We start from the raw sequence: 19,929 nt of genomic DNA on the forward strand, positions 1-19,929 counted from the left end.
ATCTTCTTTCTGTCTGATCTTCTGTCCCTTCTTTCCAACCCAGGTCTCCAGCAGGTGTAGTCCTCCTGTTTTGCCACTATCACACCTCACAGTACTTTACTATATTCTGCCTTTTGGTCTTATGTGTTTTGTAGACTGTGGAAAGTTGGGGATGGAGAATGTCTCCTTTGTAAATCCTTCTCCCACTTATGCAAAACAAAGCATTACGTAAGTTTCAGGGAATTCCCTGGCAGTCCAGTGGTTAGGACGCCGCACTTTCACTTTCACCGGGATCAATCCCTAGTTGGGGAAAAATGTGAATTAATTTGGAATACGTTTCTGAACCCCACTCACTATACCATTTCCTCTGTTTCTTTTCACTCTCATCTTTTTAGACTTTCTTTCCTTTAGAGAAAATATCTCCACAGGGGACTGAATTATAACACTCTCTAAAATCAGGACTATTAACTTGAGGAGGGGAAAGAGGGAACTCTGGGGAGTCCATCAACTCTGCAAAGTTTTGTATGTGGGAATATGAGCTTTCATCTGGAGGGAGGGTCCAAAGCTTTCATCAGAATTTCAAAAAAACCCCACAACACCCCTTCCCCCACTGGCCTACAGCAAAAAAAAAAAAAAAAACCACTGGCTAAAATGACACCTAAACTTGGTTGTTGGATGGGGGTAAGGAATAAGGCCTAATAGACAATTCAGTTCATAAAGAAGATAAATCTACATATAGATCTATATGTTTTCAATATCTAACGTTTAGTTTTTAAAGAAGGCTTAACTTTCTCTCCATGGTTTCAAGGAGTTACCTTAATCCTTAAGCCCAACCAAAGAGGCAACCAAACTGAAAAGATCAAAAATAAATACACTGGGAATAAACTGAAGCAATGCTTTATTGTGACCACAAAGCACCAATTCAACAAGGCATTGACACACAGAGATTGAACAAATGTCTCTTTGAACAGAGATGTAGCAAGCCCACTTTTTCAAGTTCTTAAAAACAAGTACTCAAATTGGAAATCAAACAAAGCATCAGAGCAATTAAAAAAATATTACACCATCATGAAGGAATATATATATAAAAATATTCTGTACTAGTAACAAGGCTTTTCAATCTATAACTCTTGGCAAATTTCTTCAGAAACAAATTATTATAAATACAAACCATGAAGTGAAAAAAAAATGCTTTCTTCAGAAACAAAGAACCAATTTTAAAGCAGATCTGTGCAGAAAATACCATTACCCCCATGAAAGCTAGCTGAAGATGGATGGATGTCCCCAAAATACAACAGAGTTTCTCTTTTCAGAGCTACAGTCTGCTCCTGAAGGGGCCATGATGCATGTCCGTTTCAAACAGCACAGCATATCCCAGTGAAACCTTAATAAGGTCAAGTGGAGGACCCTCTACAAAAAAGGGTGTCGGCAATTCCATCCAAATAACACAAGCTCTAAGGAGCAGAGGAATTCAAGGGAGGCACAATCCCTTTCTCTTTCTCCCCCTCCCCAAGTTCTTGCTTTTGATCTTCCTACATCTGTAACTGAAAGATGCTCATACCATTCGATTCTTTTTTCAGGAATTTGGGAAAGCAAACTATGAAGAAAATCCTCTTTGTGGGGAGGTCTGTCTAATCTCATCAAAGATCATTCTATTTGACAAACTCCACAAGGTAAACCATCCTGTCCACATGTCCTCGCTCCTCCTGGCTGAGTTCAGGTCAGCCGATGGATTGCCTAGTCTATCCAATAGGATAACGTTTCATTTGATTGAGATTCTTTACATATACACATGTATGTATTCTGTTTACAAAGTTTCATCACATGAAACTAAATTATGTCATTATGTATTTTTTGAGGTCCAAGACCCCAATTTGACTATACTATGAAGAGTTGTTCTTTAAATGCTTTGTCTGCAGAGGTTTTACGTGATACTCATAGATTTTCAGAGCAGGCCCCAATTTTAACTGAAGTCCTGTCAACACATCATTTCTTGTCATCAGTAGCAGGGATTTTCCATCAATTTCCTATAATGGAAGCAGAGGGTAAAGCTCAAGGATAATGAAGGAAAAAAGCAAGGTCAAAGGAAGAAGTCGTATTGCTTGTCTCCACGCCAAAAACATTATTTTTTTAATAGTGCCAAAAATGGAATCTTCTACTTTTATCTTCCACCTTTTACATTTATTTTGGAGTTAAATATAATCTATAGCTGATCTTGTTTTCAAGATCACATCACAAATGTCACATCTTAAGAAACTGACAGCAAGCTTGGAGGATGTACCCTGAAGGATCAAAGATGCTGCTTCTGAAAGGAATAATGACACTTTCCACTTGTAAAATCTGTTGAAGTTTATGCAGATTTTTTGTCTAATTCCAAAACAAACCCTATAAATTAGGACAGGCAGGGATTGCCATCTTAATTTTATGGGCAAACCAAGGATCAAGGCAAGAAGTTAGCCTGCCCGAGAAGTTAGGAAAGGGTGGCCCAGAATTTGAACTCCCATCTGCCTACGGCCAAAGCCGATGTTCTTTTCATAACTCACTTCTGTTTCTCTTGACACTTAGAAGTAAATATGTGTTGTCTAGATGGACCAATGGGAACCAGAGCCTTGGGTTTTCTGAAACCTTTTCAATCGTAACAATGGACACTGGAAAAATGACTTACTCTCTGTGAACTTCTTTCCTGTCCTTTAAAAGGAGAACCATCCTGCCTCAACCTGAATATCAAGTCTCATGCTACCCCACTTCCTCTCGGTGGAGCCTCAAGATTCCAAAGAAGGTAGCGAGGGGCAGAGCTGTGCCCACCACAGATTCCCTCCCCTATTCTCCTCGCAGTCCACTCCCCACTCCTCTCAAGTCCCCAACCAGGTGGACTTCACTCCAGGTACCCTGGAGACTACAAACCTTTGGAATGAAATAAAAATAGGCTTCTCGTGAAAGAGATAAGGACCCCAAATATACAAAGTCTACAGTTTGAAAACCTTTGGAAAGGATGCACTGAGAAGAATGCCGAATACCACCTACTTTTTGTTATTGTTTGTTGTGGGGAGAATCTGAGCTGGTTCTTAGGAAACCTGGGTTCAAGAGATGGACCAGCTGCACATGCTCAGTAAGCCTCGACACAGCTGTTCATGATTTTACCCACCTCCCCCACTGCTGGACAGACAAGGAGGCACTGTGTGCAACTGCAGCTACATAAAACTGTGACTCCCTCCTACACTGTCCCCAAGAGGGCCATTCCTCCAGAGTCTCTCATGTATTTTGCCAGGCTGTGAGGAAGATGTGCTCTGAATGTCTGAGTATGTGGGAGATACAGCACCGGGCTAGGGGCTGAAGAAACACCCACTTTGTGACCTTAGGCAAGTCCCTTCCTCCTCTGTCTCCTCGGTTGATAATATGGGATATTGGGTTTTGACAGGATTTCATGAGATACCACCCTTGCAAGTGCTCCCTGAGCTTTGTGTTACACAATCACACGTCAGTATTCCGGGACAGACTGCAGCCCTCATTTTACAATTATTTAAGGACAAAGGAATTGACTTTTCAATCCTAAAGTATCTTTTTCTATTTAGGCAGCTAGTAATCCCAAAGACTGTCCATCAGTAAAACCTGCAAGTATGAGAGTTGGAGAGGAGCCCTGACACCCGGAAACCACTGCAGCAGCTCTGAAGGCATTGTGAGGTCACAGAAATCTGAATCGCAGGTTACATCAAAGCTCATGCTCTGTCTTACACACTGAGATGAATAGTGATTCACTCGGGCTGCTTCCAAAAACAGCAAAGCCCTTCCTGCTCTCCATCTTTCCTTTGCTGTTGTTTGCTCATATTTAACTTACCACATATTTTAAACGGGGGCCAGGAGGAGATGCCACTGCTTTCATTTCTATACAAGAAAACTTCCTTGACTAACTGCAAATGAATTTTTTTACATCTTTGTTGGCAAAAAGTCCTTCTACAACTCAGCATTTCTGTCAAAAGCCAAGTACGTCTGTGAAAAATGCTGAAATTTGGATTTTATTTAAGACAAAATGGAACATCATGTTTCATGCTCCAATTTGATTTTCCTTTGTTTGGTAGCTACACTGCCGTTCACCTCAGATGAGGGTTGGTAAAAGAAAGCTCCATCTGGAATTCCTCATTTAAAAATTTTTGAAATGAATATAATTCATATATACAACAAAACTTTCCTCTTAAACCATGACTATGGCAGCTCCGATGAATGGGAGTGGAGATGGCATAATGGAAATGGGAGCTTCCAGGTCAAACAAACTGCAGTCTGAACACTGTCTCCACAACTTATTGTGTGGCTCTGGGTAAGGGACGTAACTTCCCTGAGCCTCAGTTTCCAAACTTGTAAAATGGAAATAACCCCCTGAAGAATTTTGGAGGTTAAAAATGATTAATTCATATCAGGCACCTAGCACCGTGTCTGACATATAGGACGTTCTCAACGACTACTAAGCGGAAATGTGTAGGCTTTGAAAGAACTGGGATGTGTTCCAATTCCAAATCCATCTTCTGTTTCTTTTCTGGAAGTATGTCCCCTGCCTGAAAGCTACCCCTTGCCAGAGGGATGCAGGAATATTCTTGTTCAAGTTCAGAAAATTCACTGAGATTAAAAAAGTTCAAAGACTACATAAAAATGTGTCTCATAAAAATCACAAACATAGGAAAGTTCCTTGATTAAGAAAGCTAATCATTTGTTATGTTATTTCTAGAAAAGCTTGCAAGGCAAATGAAATCCAACTTTTGCCAGTCAGCATGGTATACTAGGATGCGCGTGAGACTGGAAATCGGGAGACAGAGGTTCTAATGCAGACTCCATCAGTAACTTTCCACAAGGAACCATTCCTCTGGAGCCTAGTCTGTGTATAAATGAAGGAGTTGGAGTGTGACCAGATCCAGTTAAACAAACAAATGAAAAAATCCCATGATTTTGCATTAACAATCCAAAATTCAAAACAAAAATATAATTCACATCTTGGGATTTTGTTTACATTTCTGTGTTAAGGGATAATTGTTAGTTTCAGTGAAACTTTTTACATTGCTTCTGTCTTCTGTCTTCATGTTAGAATAACCAAGTGTCTGCTGGGCAATAATACTCAAAATGCTTGCCTACTTAAGTTCCCACAAGTACTCATGCATGGAAGTAAGGTTTAGAGATGACAGGTGTAAATTTCCAGTGAGGCCAAGACCCTAGATCTAAAAATAAATGAGTAGAATCCGTAGATGTTATAGCTCAGGAGATAAGCATGTGTTTCAGAGTAAGACACTATGTTATTGCTTATTAGGCGGGGCCTGGGGCAAGTTACTTAATCTCTCTAAACCTCATTTCCTTATCTATATGGGGGTGGGGGGGGAAGTAGCTACTGTATCTCACTGCTGAAAAGATCATTGAGATAACACGTGAAGTAGAATTCCTTACTTCTACTGAGCAGTCGATAAATCCTAGCTATTTTTAAAAGTATATTTAAAAATCTTAACCCATTTACTTTTCACTCTTTCTCTGACAACTTGATACAATAGGTGACTCTTTCAATTAAGCTTAACTATGATATGGTCCATTGGAAATGGGGAAAAAGAAGAGGTGGGGAGAGAAGAAGCAAAGAGAAAGAGGCTAGGAAGAGAAAAAGGGCCATCAAGAAAGAGGCAATGGATAATAACGAGGTAGGGCGGGAAAAAAAAGGAAGAGGAGTCAGTGGGATTTATAATGGTAGGGCCCTGCAAATGTCTCAGAAGGCCATATCTGTGGTGGTCTCTACTGTCCCAGATAGAGAACAGGGGAAAAGAAGGCTCAATTTAGAATCAGAAGACTTGGGCTGGAAGCCAAACTCTGCTGCTTCCTAGTTCCTATGGAGCATCTGGCCCATTATTCCCTCCCTCTGTGAAATGAGAAATTTGTATTAAGCTGACCCCTGTCCATTCCAGTTCAACACACTCTCAGATTCCAATTCTGTCTTTGATAAGCATCAGGCTCACCAGCCTCACAGCAAAGTCTCCCCATGGAAGAACACGGCAGCAGCTCCTTACCAGTGGCGTGGAGGAATCTGATGAAACAGGCGTTCTTTTCCCACTTCAGTCTTCCGCCTCACATATTCTAGAACTTTCTTTATAACAACTTCCTTGCCATTCACTATCTGGCTACAAGTAGTGACCAGTTTGAAGTTTCCCATTCCACTGCTTATAAAAGGTATAAATGTCACAGAGGAAGGGGAATTTGGTCCAGAGCCCAGGGATACAAAAGTGGAAAATCCTGTGTCCAGTATGGGGGTCACATAAAAAAAGGAGGAGTGGAACCTCCTGGCCCTACCCACATGGCCACTGGGAAAACAGTCTCCTGAGAAGGGCTCTTTATCTTCAAAGACATTTTGAAAGCCACAGTGTGGCCTCTCAAACCACAGTTCCTCCTTCAAATCATCCTTGTCCCTGCCATCTCCTGTTTTCCCTTTTGATGCAATTCCTTCTGGACTTGTCATAGTTGTTGCGTTTCTCGGCATCAGACAAGACGGCATAGGCCTCTGCTACTTGATTGAACTTCTCCTTAGCTGCCTTCCGGTTTTCTGGGTTCTTGTCTGCGTGGACCCCAAGACCTAACTGGTGATAAGCCTTCTTAATATCAGAGGAAGAAGCATTTTGTGGCATCCCCAGTACTTTGTAGTAATTCACCATGTCTCTTTAAAGGACTTTTCCTCACCAAGACACAGAGTTTATTTTCTGAAGAATTTCCAGGTAACTTTGGAAAGGAAGATGGCAGACTACTCAAGTCTACAGCAAGACCTTTTGAATCATATCACATGGTTCTTGGGACAAAGGCTCTTCTGGGGGAGAAATTCCTATTTGGGGCTGGTACCCTCTACAATGTCCCCACCCCTTCCCTGACCTCCGCAGCTCATTGTGGGTGGAGTGACTATGAGCTCAACACTATCATCCAATGACTGTCAGCTGATGCTGTGCTTGCCTTGCAATCCTATTGGTGGAAAATTTGGGGTGGATAATATACATCTTGGAGGACAGAAACTATCTGTGTGGCTCAAAAAGAAGTCTTTACCTCATTTGTTAAAGTAACAATTGGAAGCAACATGGGTCTTGCATTTATATCAGACACAAAATCCATTTCTGCTCATTATGCAGGCTCATGCCTTCAGTAATGTAATGGGTATCTCCCTGTGGATATCTGCTGCGGGCACGAAATGGGTGATAAAGGGGCTCTATTCCAAAAAAATCACGTACACATTTCTGATGAAGGAAAGAGACTGAAACTCATGTCATCAAATGAGGAAACTAGGTTACAGAGAATTCTGCCTAGATAAGAAAGAAAGAATAGATTGAAGGAATAGAATTAGAAGTGAAGGCTTCCCATGTATGGTCAGATAAGGCTTCTTCACTTCAATTGATCTCTTAAAGTTAGTCTTTTTGAAATTTATCTCTGGACTTAAAGATAGAACTAAGTAGCAGTGTCGCATCAGCCAATGCTTTAAAGAATGGCTTTAAAGCTCAAGTGTAGCAAGGCTGCTCTTTTTCCAGGACACACAACTACACATTTCCCAGACTTCCTTGCAATCCGGTGTGGCCGTGTGACCACATAGTGGCCAACGACATGTGAAGGGATGACGTGCACCTCTCTCCAGCCTGGCCCATAAAACCACCACGTGTGCTCCTTCTTGTGCTTTATCCTTACACCAACTGGATGTCAGTGCCCAAGTGATCTTGAAAGCATACAGCTGAAGATGACAGAGCTCCCATCAGCCTGGGACCTTGAATTACAGTGGAGCAGAACACCTCCACCAACAACCTTGGACTATTTATATTAAGAAACTTCTACTATAGTTAAGCCATTATATCTATTTTCATCTACTTGTGACAGCAGTTGATGTCTACTCTAATACACCAACCATTTCTACAACTTCACCTTCCTTATTAGAACCTAATCTTATAATGTCGTCCACCAGAAGAGTCCCACCTCTGCCACGCTGGAAGTCCAATATCCTAGTCTATCTCTCACTCCTCCCTCCCATTATACCCACTTTTTCATTTCAACTCCTCTTTCCCCAGGGTAATGAGTCCCCTGCAGACTCCTCTTTTGTATCAAATCTGCACCCACTGGTTGGCCCTTGGAACCATTCTTTTACATGCCCTCTCGAATCACCCTCTTAGGCTATTAGCCCTCCACTGTGCCCATGCCATAAACACTCCATCCAGGAGCAGTCTAGCAATCAATCCAGCTTCTCTGATTCCTATACCTGGTGAAGTGGGAGAAAAAAATCAAGAAACCAAGAAGATGAACACTAAACATGTGCAGTGTACCAGTCTCGGCTGGCTCAGGAGAATATATCAACACTTCTTTTATTTACCGTTGCTCAGCTCTCTCTCCCATTCCCCTAGGTGGCCATTCTTAACCTTCACTGCTCTCCTCTAGTTCCTTAGTAAACTTCTACCCATCCTGTCCACTCCAAGCAGAGGAGCTTGCCTCTTGGTTAGCAAAGAAAATAGAAACTGTCAGGAACTGCCTGAATGTCCCTTAGGACAAGGGCCATCTCAGCTGTATCTGCACACATCCTTACCTATGCTCCCAGAGCACAGGAAGGACAGAGGAAGATGTCCCTGTCTTGCTCAGAACTAATTCCCAAAATATTTTTTTATATTGACCAAATTGAATCTTCATGTATATTACCTGACATTACATTTTATTGCAGTAAAATATATATAACATAAAATAGGCCATTTTAACTATTTGTAAGTGTACAATTCAGTGGCATTAGTGATATTCACAATGTTGTACAATTATTGCCACTGTTTTTTAAACTCTTCCATCACCAAACAGAAATCCCATGAAGCAATAACTCCCTCCTCTCCACTAGCCCTTTATAACCTCTAATCTGCTTTGTGTCTCTATGAATTTGCCTATTTTAGATATCTCATATAAATGGAATCATATAATATTTGACTGGCTCATTTCACTGAGCATAATATTTTCAAGGTTCATCTATCTTGTAGCTTGTATCAGAACTTCATTCCTTCTTATGGCTGAATAACATTCTATTGCATATTAGGTACCACATTTTATTTATCCATTCATCTGTTCATGGATACTTGGGTTGTTTCCACCTTTTGGTTATTGTGAATAATGCTACAATGAACATTTGTGTACAAGTGTCTGTTTGAGTCCCTCTTTTCAATTCTTTTGTGTGGAATTGCTGGGTCATATGGTAATTTTATGCTTAACCTTTTGAAGAACTGCCAAACAGTTTTCTATAGCGGCCACACTATTTTATATCCCTACCAGCAATGTATGAGGGTTCAAATTTCTCCATGTCCTTGCCCCTCCACACTCTTTTGATCTCATCCCTTTCATTGTCCTCAGGGATTTTGCTTCACTGAACTGTTCTCAATTTCATTCAATTTTAACTTGTCCAATTCTTCTGGCTACTTTCCTGCATGTAAATAAGTTTGAGCATCTCCTCTCTTAGAAAAGAGCTCTCAGGTCTTCATGACCCTCCTACTGCTGGAGCTCCCTCCACTTGCCTCCCACTCACTCCTCAACTTGGAGGAAAGAGTCCTCCACCTTCCAGTCCACCCCCAGCTCCAGTGAAACTCCAGTGTCATTGGCAGACCCCATTGGGCTTCGCCTTTTTGAGGTATTTGACCTTGTTGATCATTTCACTTTTTTTGAAACTCTTCCTGTCATTGGTTTCTAGACAACCTTTCACACTGAGTATTTCTCAGATGCTTTTGCCAGTTCCCTTTCTTCTCCTAACAATTGAAACCTGGGTGCTCTCTAGGGTGCTGTCCTTGGCCTTTTTCTTTTCCCCTTTTAAATGCCTGTCTCATCCTCACCCCTTCCTATGACTGCTGATGACTCTCATGTCTCTCTTTCTAGGCCTCGCCCTTCCCATGAGCTGTCTTCTAGATATATCCACTAGATGCCTACATGCTCTCAAACTGAACATGCCCCAAACTGTACTCATTCCATCTGTCTTAAAACTGACCTCTTGGGGCTTCCCTGGTGGTGCAGTGGTTGAGAGTCTGCCTGCTAGTGCAGGGGACACGGGTTCAAGCCCTGGTCTGGGAGGATCCCACATGCCGCGGAGCAACTAGGCCCGTGAGCCACAACTACTGAGCCTGCGCGTCTGGAGCCTGTGCTCCGCAACGAGAGGCCGCCACAGTGAGAGGCCCGCGCACCGCGATGAAGAGTGGCCCCTGCTTGCCACAACTAGAGAAAGCCCTCGCACAGAAACGAAGACCCAACACAGCCATAAATAAATAAATAAATAAATAAATAAATAAATTTAAAAACAAACCAAAACAGAACTGACCTCTCACTAAAGTCCTGGTTAATGACACTTCTTTGCAACTAACAAATCCAGACATCTAGCAGTCGTCACCCAAGCCTCCTCCCTCTCCCACACTGAGCAGTGAGCTCAGTCCTGGGGCTAAGGTAGAGAACTGAGACAGGACAAATCTTCACCCTCCATTGCCAATGATCCACCAAATTCTCTTGACCATCTTCCCCAGATGGTCTTTCTAATCCATCTCTTCCTTTCCATCCCCAATGGAATGATTATATCAGCTTTCCTGCCTTCTGTCTCCTTGTCTTCCAAGCCACTCTCCACATTGTCACGAGACTGATCGTTCAGAAACACAAATCTCACCCTGGCACTCCCCACTCAATATCCTTCAGTGGTTTCCTAGTCCCTCTCACCCAAACAGACTATCTGTTATCTGGACCCCTGTTTATCTTTCAGTCTTATCCTTAGGCATTCCCTGCTCCACACCTCTTATGCCAAGGTACTGGGAGTTCTCAAGATAAATCATGTTTTTTCATGCCCCCATGCCTTTGTATCTAATCCCCCTTCTGCCCAGAATCTTCCGTGCTTCCTTCAAACAATTCTCATACCTACAATAGTTTCAGGTGGCCTTATTAAAGTAAAATAATACTTGTAATAATGATCATTATTTTACTTTAATAGTTTCATTTATTTTATTTTTGGCTGCATTGGCTCTTTGTTGGTGAGCACGGGCTTTTCTCTAGTTGCGGTGAGCAGGGGCTACTCTTCGTTGCGGTGTGCAGGCTTCTCACTGCAGTGGCTTCTCTTATTGTGCAGCACAGCCTCTAGGTGCATGGGCTCAGTAGTTGTGGCTTGCAGGCTCTAGAGCGCAGAGCTCAGTAGTTGTGGCGCACAGGCTTAGTTGCTCCACCACATGTGGGATCTTCCCGGACCAGGGCTTGAACCCGTGTCCCCTGCATTGGCATGTGGACTCCTAACCACTGTGCTACCAGGGAAGTTCCAACTTTAATAGTTTTATATTTATTTTCATAAGTTTAGGAAAAGCTGTAACAGCTATGGAAACAAATGAACAAGTGAATAAGCCAAAGAAGCACCACATACCTGGCTATCTTATAATGTATTATAACTTCTCATTTCACATGAATGATTTAAACAACAATTTGGGGGTTTGGTCTATAGAAATCTATTCTATTTCAATCAAAAAATTCAAAAGGTTCTTTCATTATCAGTTTTGCTTCCATTCTCTTTGCTGTTTTCTTATTGCTAGCATTACCCATTTGTTTCTTAACTCTTTTCTAAATTTTTGTGGGCTGAAAGGACACATCAGCAGAGTCTAAGTTGCCACTTCCCCTGTTCATTATGCCACAAAATCTTTTAAGCATTTCAGACTGTTAAGAAATATCAGGTGTCAAATCACCTCGTATATTTCCAGTACTTGGTATTATAATATGCTGAAAAGGTAATAAAAGTTATGGTCAATTTGTGGGATTTTAACTGGTCTAATTCAGAGCTGGATTTATTTATTTATTTGTTTGTTTGTTTATTTATTTATTTTTGGCTGCATTGGGTCTTCCTTGCTGTGCACGGGCTTTCTCTAGTTGCGGCGAGCAGGCTTCTCATTGTCAAGGTGGCTTCTCTTGTTGCGGAACATGGGCTCTAGGCGCGCAGGCTTCAGTAGCTGTAGCTGTGGCACGTGAGCTCAGTAGTTGTGGCTCGAGGGCTCTAGAGCACAGGCTCAGTAGTTGTGGCACACGGGCTTAGTTGCTCCATGGCACGTGGGATCTTCCCAGACCAGGGCTTGAACCTGTGTCCCCTGCAGTGGCAGGCAGATTCTTAACCACTGCGCCACCAAGGAAGTCCCAGAGCTGGATTTACCATGAAGTTAATGAAGCTTAATTTTTGCCTTAGCAATTTTGTATCATGATTTTGTACTTTTATTCCAAAGGAAGGCTCTTAAAATTGTATGATTTTAACCTCCCTCTCTCCCCCAACCTCTGCAAACCTGGATTTGTCCCGGGTCTAATTAGAACTATCCATCTAGAGCCACTACAGTTGAAGTCCATCCAACTATAACTTAGGACCATGCTCGTGGTTACTCTGACTGGCCTTTCCACTTTACTACTCCATTTGAGGAGGTTAGTGTTACTTGGCAATTTGTAACAATAAAATATTTTATTTATAGTTACTAAGTCAGTGGCCTCAGAAACGTATCAAAAGTTAGCAATAAGCCATCTGAAAAGAAATGTCAGTCTTGGAATTTCAGGCAAACAGCTTAAACAATCAGCTGGACATCTCAGAGTAAAATACTGTTCTTATTCGTGTGGTTTAGGGGAAGTGAGGCGATATGGAGTAAAATTAATTTGTCACCATGAGTTGCATATTATTTTGTCATGATACTCTGAGAAAAAAATTCTCAATGATTCATATTGTTCTAGAAACAGATGCACTGATGTCGCTCACTTGTGAGTTTGAGGATCTGAACAATATGAATTAAGTGACCTTCATTGAATGGCCCCTCTCCATGTCCATCTTCTTCACATACATTCTGAGTGAATGAGTCAGATAGTGAAGAAATGAAGTGACTACCCACAACGGGCACACTGTCTTTGCGACCTGCAGTTAGGGTCTTTCTCTAGTTGTGGTGAGTGGGGGCTACTCTTCATTGCGGTGCATGGACTTCTCATTGCAGTGGCTTCTCTTGTTGAGAAGCATGGGCTCTGGGTGTGTGGGCTTCAGTACTTGTGGTGCATGGGCTCAGTAGTTGTGGCACGTGGGCTCTAAAGTGCAGGCTCAGTAGCTGTGGCTCACGGGCTTAGTTGTTCTGCAGCATGTGGGATCTTCCTGGACCAGGGCTCAAACCCGTGTCCCCTGCATTGGCAGGCAGATTCTTAACCACTACACCACCAGGGAAGCCCCTGGGTCTTCCCTCCTGATAAGTCTTTTGGTTTGCACCTGTGGCTCACACAGAGGCTCAAAAGAGGTTGGCCAGAAGAAAACCTGATGGAGATAATTGCACTAGTGGGAAACTTAATGGAGATAATTGTTAGGTGTCAGTGTGCCTGCATAGACAAAAGGAGGTTATACAAAGATCCCCCAGTTAATTCAGCTGCCCCTCCATACCACAGGAACATGGGACACTCCTGCACTTTGGACAAACCTTGCTCAATGGCCTGACATCTTCCAAGGGAGCGTGTTGCTAGAAATCCACCTCTGAGTCTGGTTACTATAACAAGAGAATATCCAGTAACGTACTGTGAGATCATACCAAGAAGACAGACACTCTCATGAAAGTTGGCACATGGGATGGTGGACATGTCCGATGTCAGGGTTAGTGTCCTAGTCAGCTTAGGCTGCTATAACAAGACACCATGGATTAGGTGGCTTAAACAACAGAAATTTATTACTCACAGTCTGGAGGCTGGAAGTCCAAGATCACAGTGCCAACATGTGGCTCTTGGTAGGGCCCTCTTCCTACCATGCAGATGGCTGCCCTTGTGCTATATCCTCACATGGCACAGAGGGAAAGAGAAGCTCTCTGGTCACTTCTTTTCAGGGCACTAATCCCATCGTGAGGGTTCCAGCCTCATGACCTCATCTATCTCCCAAAGGCCCCAAACACCATCACACTGGGAGTTAGGGCTTTAACTTTAACGTGAATTTTGGGGGGACACAAATATTACATCCATAACAGCCAAAAAATCAAGCTCTCACATCAACTGAGACATGCTACCCTTGGCAACCCTTTCTGAACCTGCCCTTTTCTAAGGTGGTTTAGGGGATGTTCACATCCCTGCCATGCTTCCATCAGATGGCAAGGCAAAGCCTCCCTTAAGGAGATTTCAGGGTGTGACCATTCTTATTGTTTCTCAGCTGCTGTGACCTAGAAGATGTGCCTAAAAGGGTCATGTGTTTGGCCTGGGGGTGGCCTGCAGTCTTCCCATCTGGGATGATTGGTGAGTGACAGCTGACTGCTTGAGGTCCATTGCCGGGAAGATCCTTGGAGGTGAAAGACTGAAGGCCTCTGAATCATGAAATGGAAGAGGTAGGTTAACATAGTAGAGGATCTTGATCCTCAGTCCTCATGAAAATCATAGCAGCTGCTTGTCATATCAGCCTGAGCCTGGCCAGTGGTTCCCTCCTTGCCCTCTACCTCCTTTAATGAGAAGAGGAAAGACAATGAGAATTTCAAAGCAGGAGGAAGATTTGAATCACTTCCAGAAAATAATTCAAGGCAGACTCTTTTCCCCGCCCAATTGCCTTTCCACAAGAATGAAGAACTTGAGCTTGTAGACAATGCTTGCAAAATTCCAGTCCCCTGGGAATTCATTTCTCAGGCTCCAGAGTTGGAGAAGCAAGACGGTGCTCCTTTCCTCCCTTGAAGGACTTCTGAATGAGATGCCTTGGGAAACTGTGTTCCCTTTTGCCTCCCACTGTCACTGGTGCCAGAGTGATGTCATCCTTGGGAGAAAGTACCTGCTCCTGGGCCAAGCTCAGAGCTGGCCGGTTCCATTCCAGTATCTGGAAGGCCCAAAGAACATCCCCACCCCCAATCTGGGACATCTGCCCCAGAGGAGTCTGAGCAAAAGCTCATTCTGAAAAATGCTTTTGGACAGCAGGGAATCTGGCCAAGAGACCTTTTAGCTAAGTCCCTTTTTTTGTTAACCTTTCACAATATTCCTTAAATTTAATTTTAGAAGCGAGTTAACTCAACTACAATGACACAAATGGACTCTATATCATTAAACCAAAATAAAATATGTTCCAGCTGATCAGCCTTCCACTTTCCAACCTGAGCTACTTCCCCCCACAATTTTATTGCAAAAATTTTCAAACATAAAGTCGTAAGAATATTATAGGGAACACGCATACTCCCACCACCTAGATTCTACAATGAACATTTTCCATACTTACTTTATCATATGTCTATCCAACTACTCATCCCTCTAGCCAACTATCAATCCACATTTTGATGCATTTCCAAGTAAGTGGCAAAATCAGCATACTTCTCCCCTGAATACTTCAGTTTGCATACCATTAATTGTTTTATTTTTTTACAGTTCTTTTCATTTTGAGGAAAAATTTATTGGCTATGTAATACACAAATCTGAATTGTTTGCATATACCTGTGCATATGTGGTGACCAATGCATATACCCATAACACAAACCCTTATCAAGACACAAAACGCTACCATCACTCAGAATGTTCCCTCATGCTCCTTCCCGGTCATTCCCCTCTCCCACCTATCCAGAGGCAACCACTGCCTGATTTTTTTCTTCCACTAGTGCATTTTCCTGTTCTCATCATTTGTCTGAATGGAACTGCTGTGGTCTATTTGTGTCCCCCCCCAAATTCATATGTTGAAACCTAACCCCCAATGGGTCTTAGGGATATTAGTAATGGTATTAAGAGGCGGGCCCTGTGGGACGCAATTAGATCACGAGGGCAGAGGCCTCGTGAATATTTGTGCCTTTATAAAAGCAGCCCCAGAGACCTCTCTCATCCCTTCCTCCATGTGAGGACACAGTGAAATGACAGCTGTCTCGGAAGCAGGCGCTCACCAGATACCCAATCTGATAGTGCCTTGATCTTAGACTCCCTACCTGCAAAATCATGAGAAATAAATGTTTGTTGTTTATAAGCCACACAGTTTATGGTATTTTTGTTATAGCAGCCTGTATGGACTAAGACAGAAGCCATTCAGAATGAGCTCTTTTATGTAAGGCTTCTTTCACTTAGCATAATGTTTTGAGACTCATCCAAACTATTGTATATATCAGTACTTCATTTTTCTTTATTCCATTGTATGAGAAGACCAGAGTTTGTATATTCACTCTCCTATTGATGGACACTTAGGCTTCCAGTTTTGGACTATTATGAATAAAGCTATTTGAACAATGTTGTACCAATCTTTGGTGGACATATGCTTTCATTTCCCTTGGGTAAATACTCAGGAATGAAGTTGTTGATCATGGGGTAGATGTATGAGTGTTTATTTTACACTCCCACCAACAATGTAGGAGAGTGCGGTTGCTCTACATCCTCACGAACATTTGCAATCAGTCTTTCTAATTTTAGCTATCCTGGTGGCTGTGAAGTGATTTAAACTGTTATTTTGGCAAATTTTCCAAATTAACAAAAGACACATATGCATAGGGATCAGGTTGAAGGAAATACTGATTGAAGGAAATCTAGAGATTGGAATATATGGTATTAGAAAAGTGCAGTTATCCAAACCCAGCTTGAGAGAGTAAGAAATGGCTAAAGGGATGTGCAAGAAGCAGCCAAACACATTGCTCGCTTTATAATTCTCTCAATTATATTACAACATTAGAGAAGTAAACGTAATGCTTAAGAGACTGCAGACTTCATTGACAGGGAGATGGGAACTCTGTGTTTTCCTACAGAGCTGGTCTGGTGTGGACCACGTGTACCCCGATTTGCTTCCTCATGGTCAAAGCCCTTTGAGCACCATCTCTACAAAGCTGGCCCAGCTTGGAAAATGGAATCGGGACTCACCCAGACAATTGGGAAGGACCCCCTGCTCCTCCTTCCCTCTCTCCAGTACCAACCCTGGACCTGAGCGAGGGAATTAACTTTTGGGGGCATCAACGTTGGGCCAGCACCTATCCTAGGCACTGTGCCTTCGCTGTCCTTTAATCCTCACGGCACCACCCTACCAAGTTAGGCATTGAGAGCCTCCTCTTACAGATGTGAAACCAAGACTCAGAGAGTCATAGTAACCTGTCTGGGGTCACACAGAGTTACAAGAACTAGGATCTGAGTCTATCTGAGTCTAGTGTCCTCTTTCCATTAGACTTTGCTCAGCACCCAGCAAGCAAACTGGAGGAGACTTGATCAACAGCTCAGGTGGTGCCAAGCCCAGAAGCAGACGAGGCTGCCTGTCTCTCAGCCAGATTGGTCCCTCCTTTCTCTTTCTTTTCTGCTCTCTAGTGTGTTTGTGTGGAAGGTAGGGCTGTGCCGTCTTTCAGAAGATGCAGATGTTAAGGAGACTGAGCCCTCCTCTCTGCAGCTGTGACTGTGTCTCCTCTCCTCTCGGGGCTTGGGTTTTTCTCTTGCAGGAAGGAATCGGTAGCTTGTCACTCCTGTCCTGCCCTCTCCCACCCCCTCAGTTTCTCAGGGGCTGGGATGGTCGGGAGCCTCACTCAGCCTTCACCAGCGGGAGGTGATCATGTTCATCATGTGTTTCTCTAGACCGAGTTACCTGTTCCTGAAACGCACTAGCTTGCTCTTCGAATCCTACGGTTCGGAAGTAATTGACGACATCCATCACGGCCCAGTCTGCAGGATCGGGTGGCCTCCCATTCTCCATGGAACTGCAAAATAACAATCAAGATGGCTGTCAGGGCAGAACATGCAAGTGTGTGCGGCTAGGCTCTCCACTCAGCCTCCCAGGGGCAGGCCTGGCCCAGCTCACTGCAACCAGAGGCCCAGATACCAGTGTATGTGCCTCAGAACCAGAATCACTCATGCGTTTCTTGGGCTCAGAAGATCACTGCTCTCACTGGCTCAGTCACTCCTTTCTCTATGAACCTTTAATATAAAGTATTTCCTCATGTATTGTTTTTTAATCCAGAGATATTAAGAGGGGTCCAGGGCTTCCCTGGTGGCGCAGTGGTTGAGAGTCCGCCTGCCAATGCAGGGGACGCGGGTTCGTGCCCCGGTCTGGGAGGATCCCGCATGCTGCGGAGCGGCTGGGCCCGTGAGCCATGGCCGCTGAGCCTGCGCGTCCGGAGCCTGTGCTCTGCGACGGGAGAGGCCACAACAGTGAGAGGCCCGCGTACCGCAAAAAAAAAAAAAAAAAAAAAAAGAGTGGTCCAGCGATTTCTGGCGGCCCACAATATGGCATTCATACCCCTGAGCTAAGAATACCAGACCTCTTACAATGTGGCCCCAACATGTCATCACTTTTCCCATCCCCAACCCCGCACATCCAGGGCTAAAGCCATTCCCCAACACACCATGCCCTTCACATGCTGTTCCAGCCACTGAATGCCCCCTCATTTTCCAACAAAATCCTACCCTTCCTACCAGTTCAAATGCCACCATCTCTGTAAGGCATTTTCTGGCTGCACCTGGGTAAGTGTTTGTTATAACATCCTCTGAGTTCAAGACCTCCATTCTAACTCCAACTGCAGCACTTTTCCCACTGGATTATACTCCGCTTATTAGACAGTCTCTAGGAGACTGTCTAATCTTTCTACGGAGATGTGGGCTGGAGAGGTACATTTGGACCAGGAGATGTGGGCTGAAGAGGTACATTTGGACCTGGACCATTTCTCACTTTATTATCCCTTGTGTCAAGTACATAGTTAGGAATTCAATCAATGTTCAGACGACTAGATGTTGATCAAGCATTAGTTTGAGAGGGTCTCTGGGTAACCTCCTCAATGGATTTAGAGAGGAGGGGAGGAAAGGTGGAAGAGAGAAAGAGTGGCAAGGACCTGCAGTTACTGTGACTCTTATTTCTGTGTTTCAAGAGTATTTGTCTAGATTTCTCTATGCCTCGTCTGCAGTGATTCTTCCAGAGTGTACATCCCATCACATTGTTCCCCTGCTTCCAATCCTTCAAAGACTTCTTCCCATTGCCCTTTGGATAAATTCCAAATAGTTTCACTTGGCTCAGGAGGTCCTTCAGGACAAAGCCCCCTCCTAGCCCTCCAGCTGGGAATATATTGGTGAGTAAAACAGAAGGGTCATTACTCTTGTGAATACACAGCACTGTTGGGGTAGACCCTGATCGGTAATCATACGACTAAATGTACAGCCACACAATGTAGCTGAAGGATAGGCACTCTGTACTACGGCAGTTTGAGGGGCTAGGAGAGGCTCTCTTGTGGAAGTTTCTTTTGAGGTAAGGTCTAGAGAGCAGACAGAAGGTTAACCGTATAAAGAAGTAAGCTGAAGATTATTCCAGGCTCTGTAGCAGGAATATACAGCCCAGGGAGCCATGCTGGTGTCAGAGGCCACATCAAGGATTCTGGGTTTTTGTCTATGAGCAATGGGACTTGTTAAATGGTCTGATGTAATGGGTGTGACCTGATCTGACTCACATTTCTAAAAAGAGGGTATTGGAGAGGAGCCAGAGGAGAAGAAGGGACCAAGCAAGAGATCATGGTGACTGAGACTATGGTGGAAAAGGAGAGAAGCATGTGGATTTCAAAAATATTTAACCAATAGAATCAGCATGACCTAGTGGTGGACTAGACATGAGAACAAAGGAGATCGAAGTGTCCTGGAACTGGATGGATGGTGGTAACTGCACTTAGACTGCATCCCCAGGTTTGGTTGGACACACTGAATGTGGGGTACCATCTATATCGAAGTTGAGATTTAATGTGGAACATGGGTCTGGAGCTCAAAGCAGACGGGTGGGCTAGAGGTACACAGCGGGGAGCCAGAAGCGTTTAGATGGCATGTGAAACCTTGGGAGGGGACGAGAGGAGAACTGGGCCTAGAATCAAGCTTGGGAAGGTCCAACATTTAGTGCAAGTTGAAAAGATTCATGTTACTTTTAATGGAAATGAAATTGCCCAGACTTTGGGGATTCCTGAAAGTCTTCAAACCTGTGTCTCTGCCTTGTTCCCAGGATAATGTCTTGCTCATAGTAGGAACTTAAAATATTTGATTAAAAAAAGAAACCTC

At 43.5% G+C, this 19,929-nt stretch overlaps 1 protein-coding gene and 1 pseudogene across 4 annotated transcripts in view; both read right to left on the bottom strand.

Moving 5' to 3' along the window:
• Positions 1-376: 376 nt before the first annotated feature.
• The window catches only part of SAMD13 (sterile alpha motif domain containing 13), a 48,507-nt gene continuing 28,954 nt past the window's right edge, over positions 377-19,929 (bottom strand). For all 4 annotated transcript variants that reach the window (XM_029229739.1, XM_029229742.1, XM_029229741.1 and 1 more), the window contains exons 3-4: positions 17,489-17,600; positions 377-2,006 (exon numbers count right to left, since the gene is read on the bottom strand). In XM_029229739.1, the coding sequence (XP_029085572.1) occupies positions 1,863-2,006; positions 17,489-17,600 (256 nt within the window). In that variant the 3' untranslated portion in view covers positions 377-1,862. The remainder of the gene's footprint in view (positions 2,007-17,488; positions 17,601-19,929) is intronic.
• On the bottom strand, positions 5,524-6,647 carry LOC114899224 (annotated as a pseudogene).

Source organism: Monodon monoceros, unplaced genomic scaffold (assembly GCF_005190385.1).
Source record: "Monodon monoceros isolate NGI ecotype Baffin Bay Population unplaced genomic scaffold, NGI_Narwhal_1 Super_Scaffold_18, whole genome shotgun sequence".
Taxonomy (NCBI): domain Eukaryota; kingdom Metazoa; phylum Chordata; class Mammalia; order Artiodactyla; family Monodontidae; genus Monodon; species Monodon monoceros.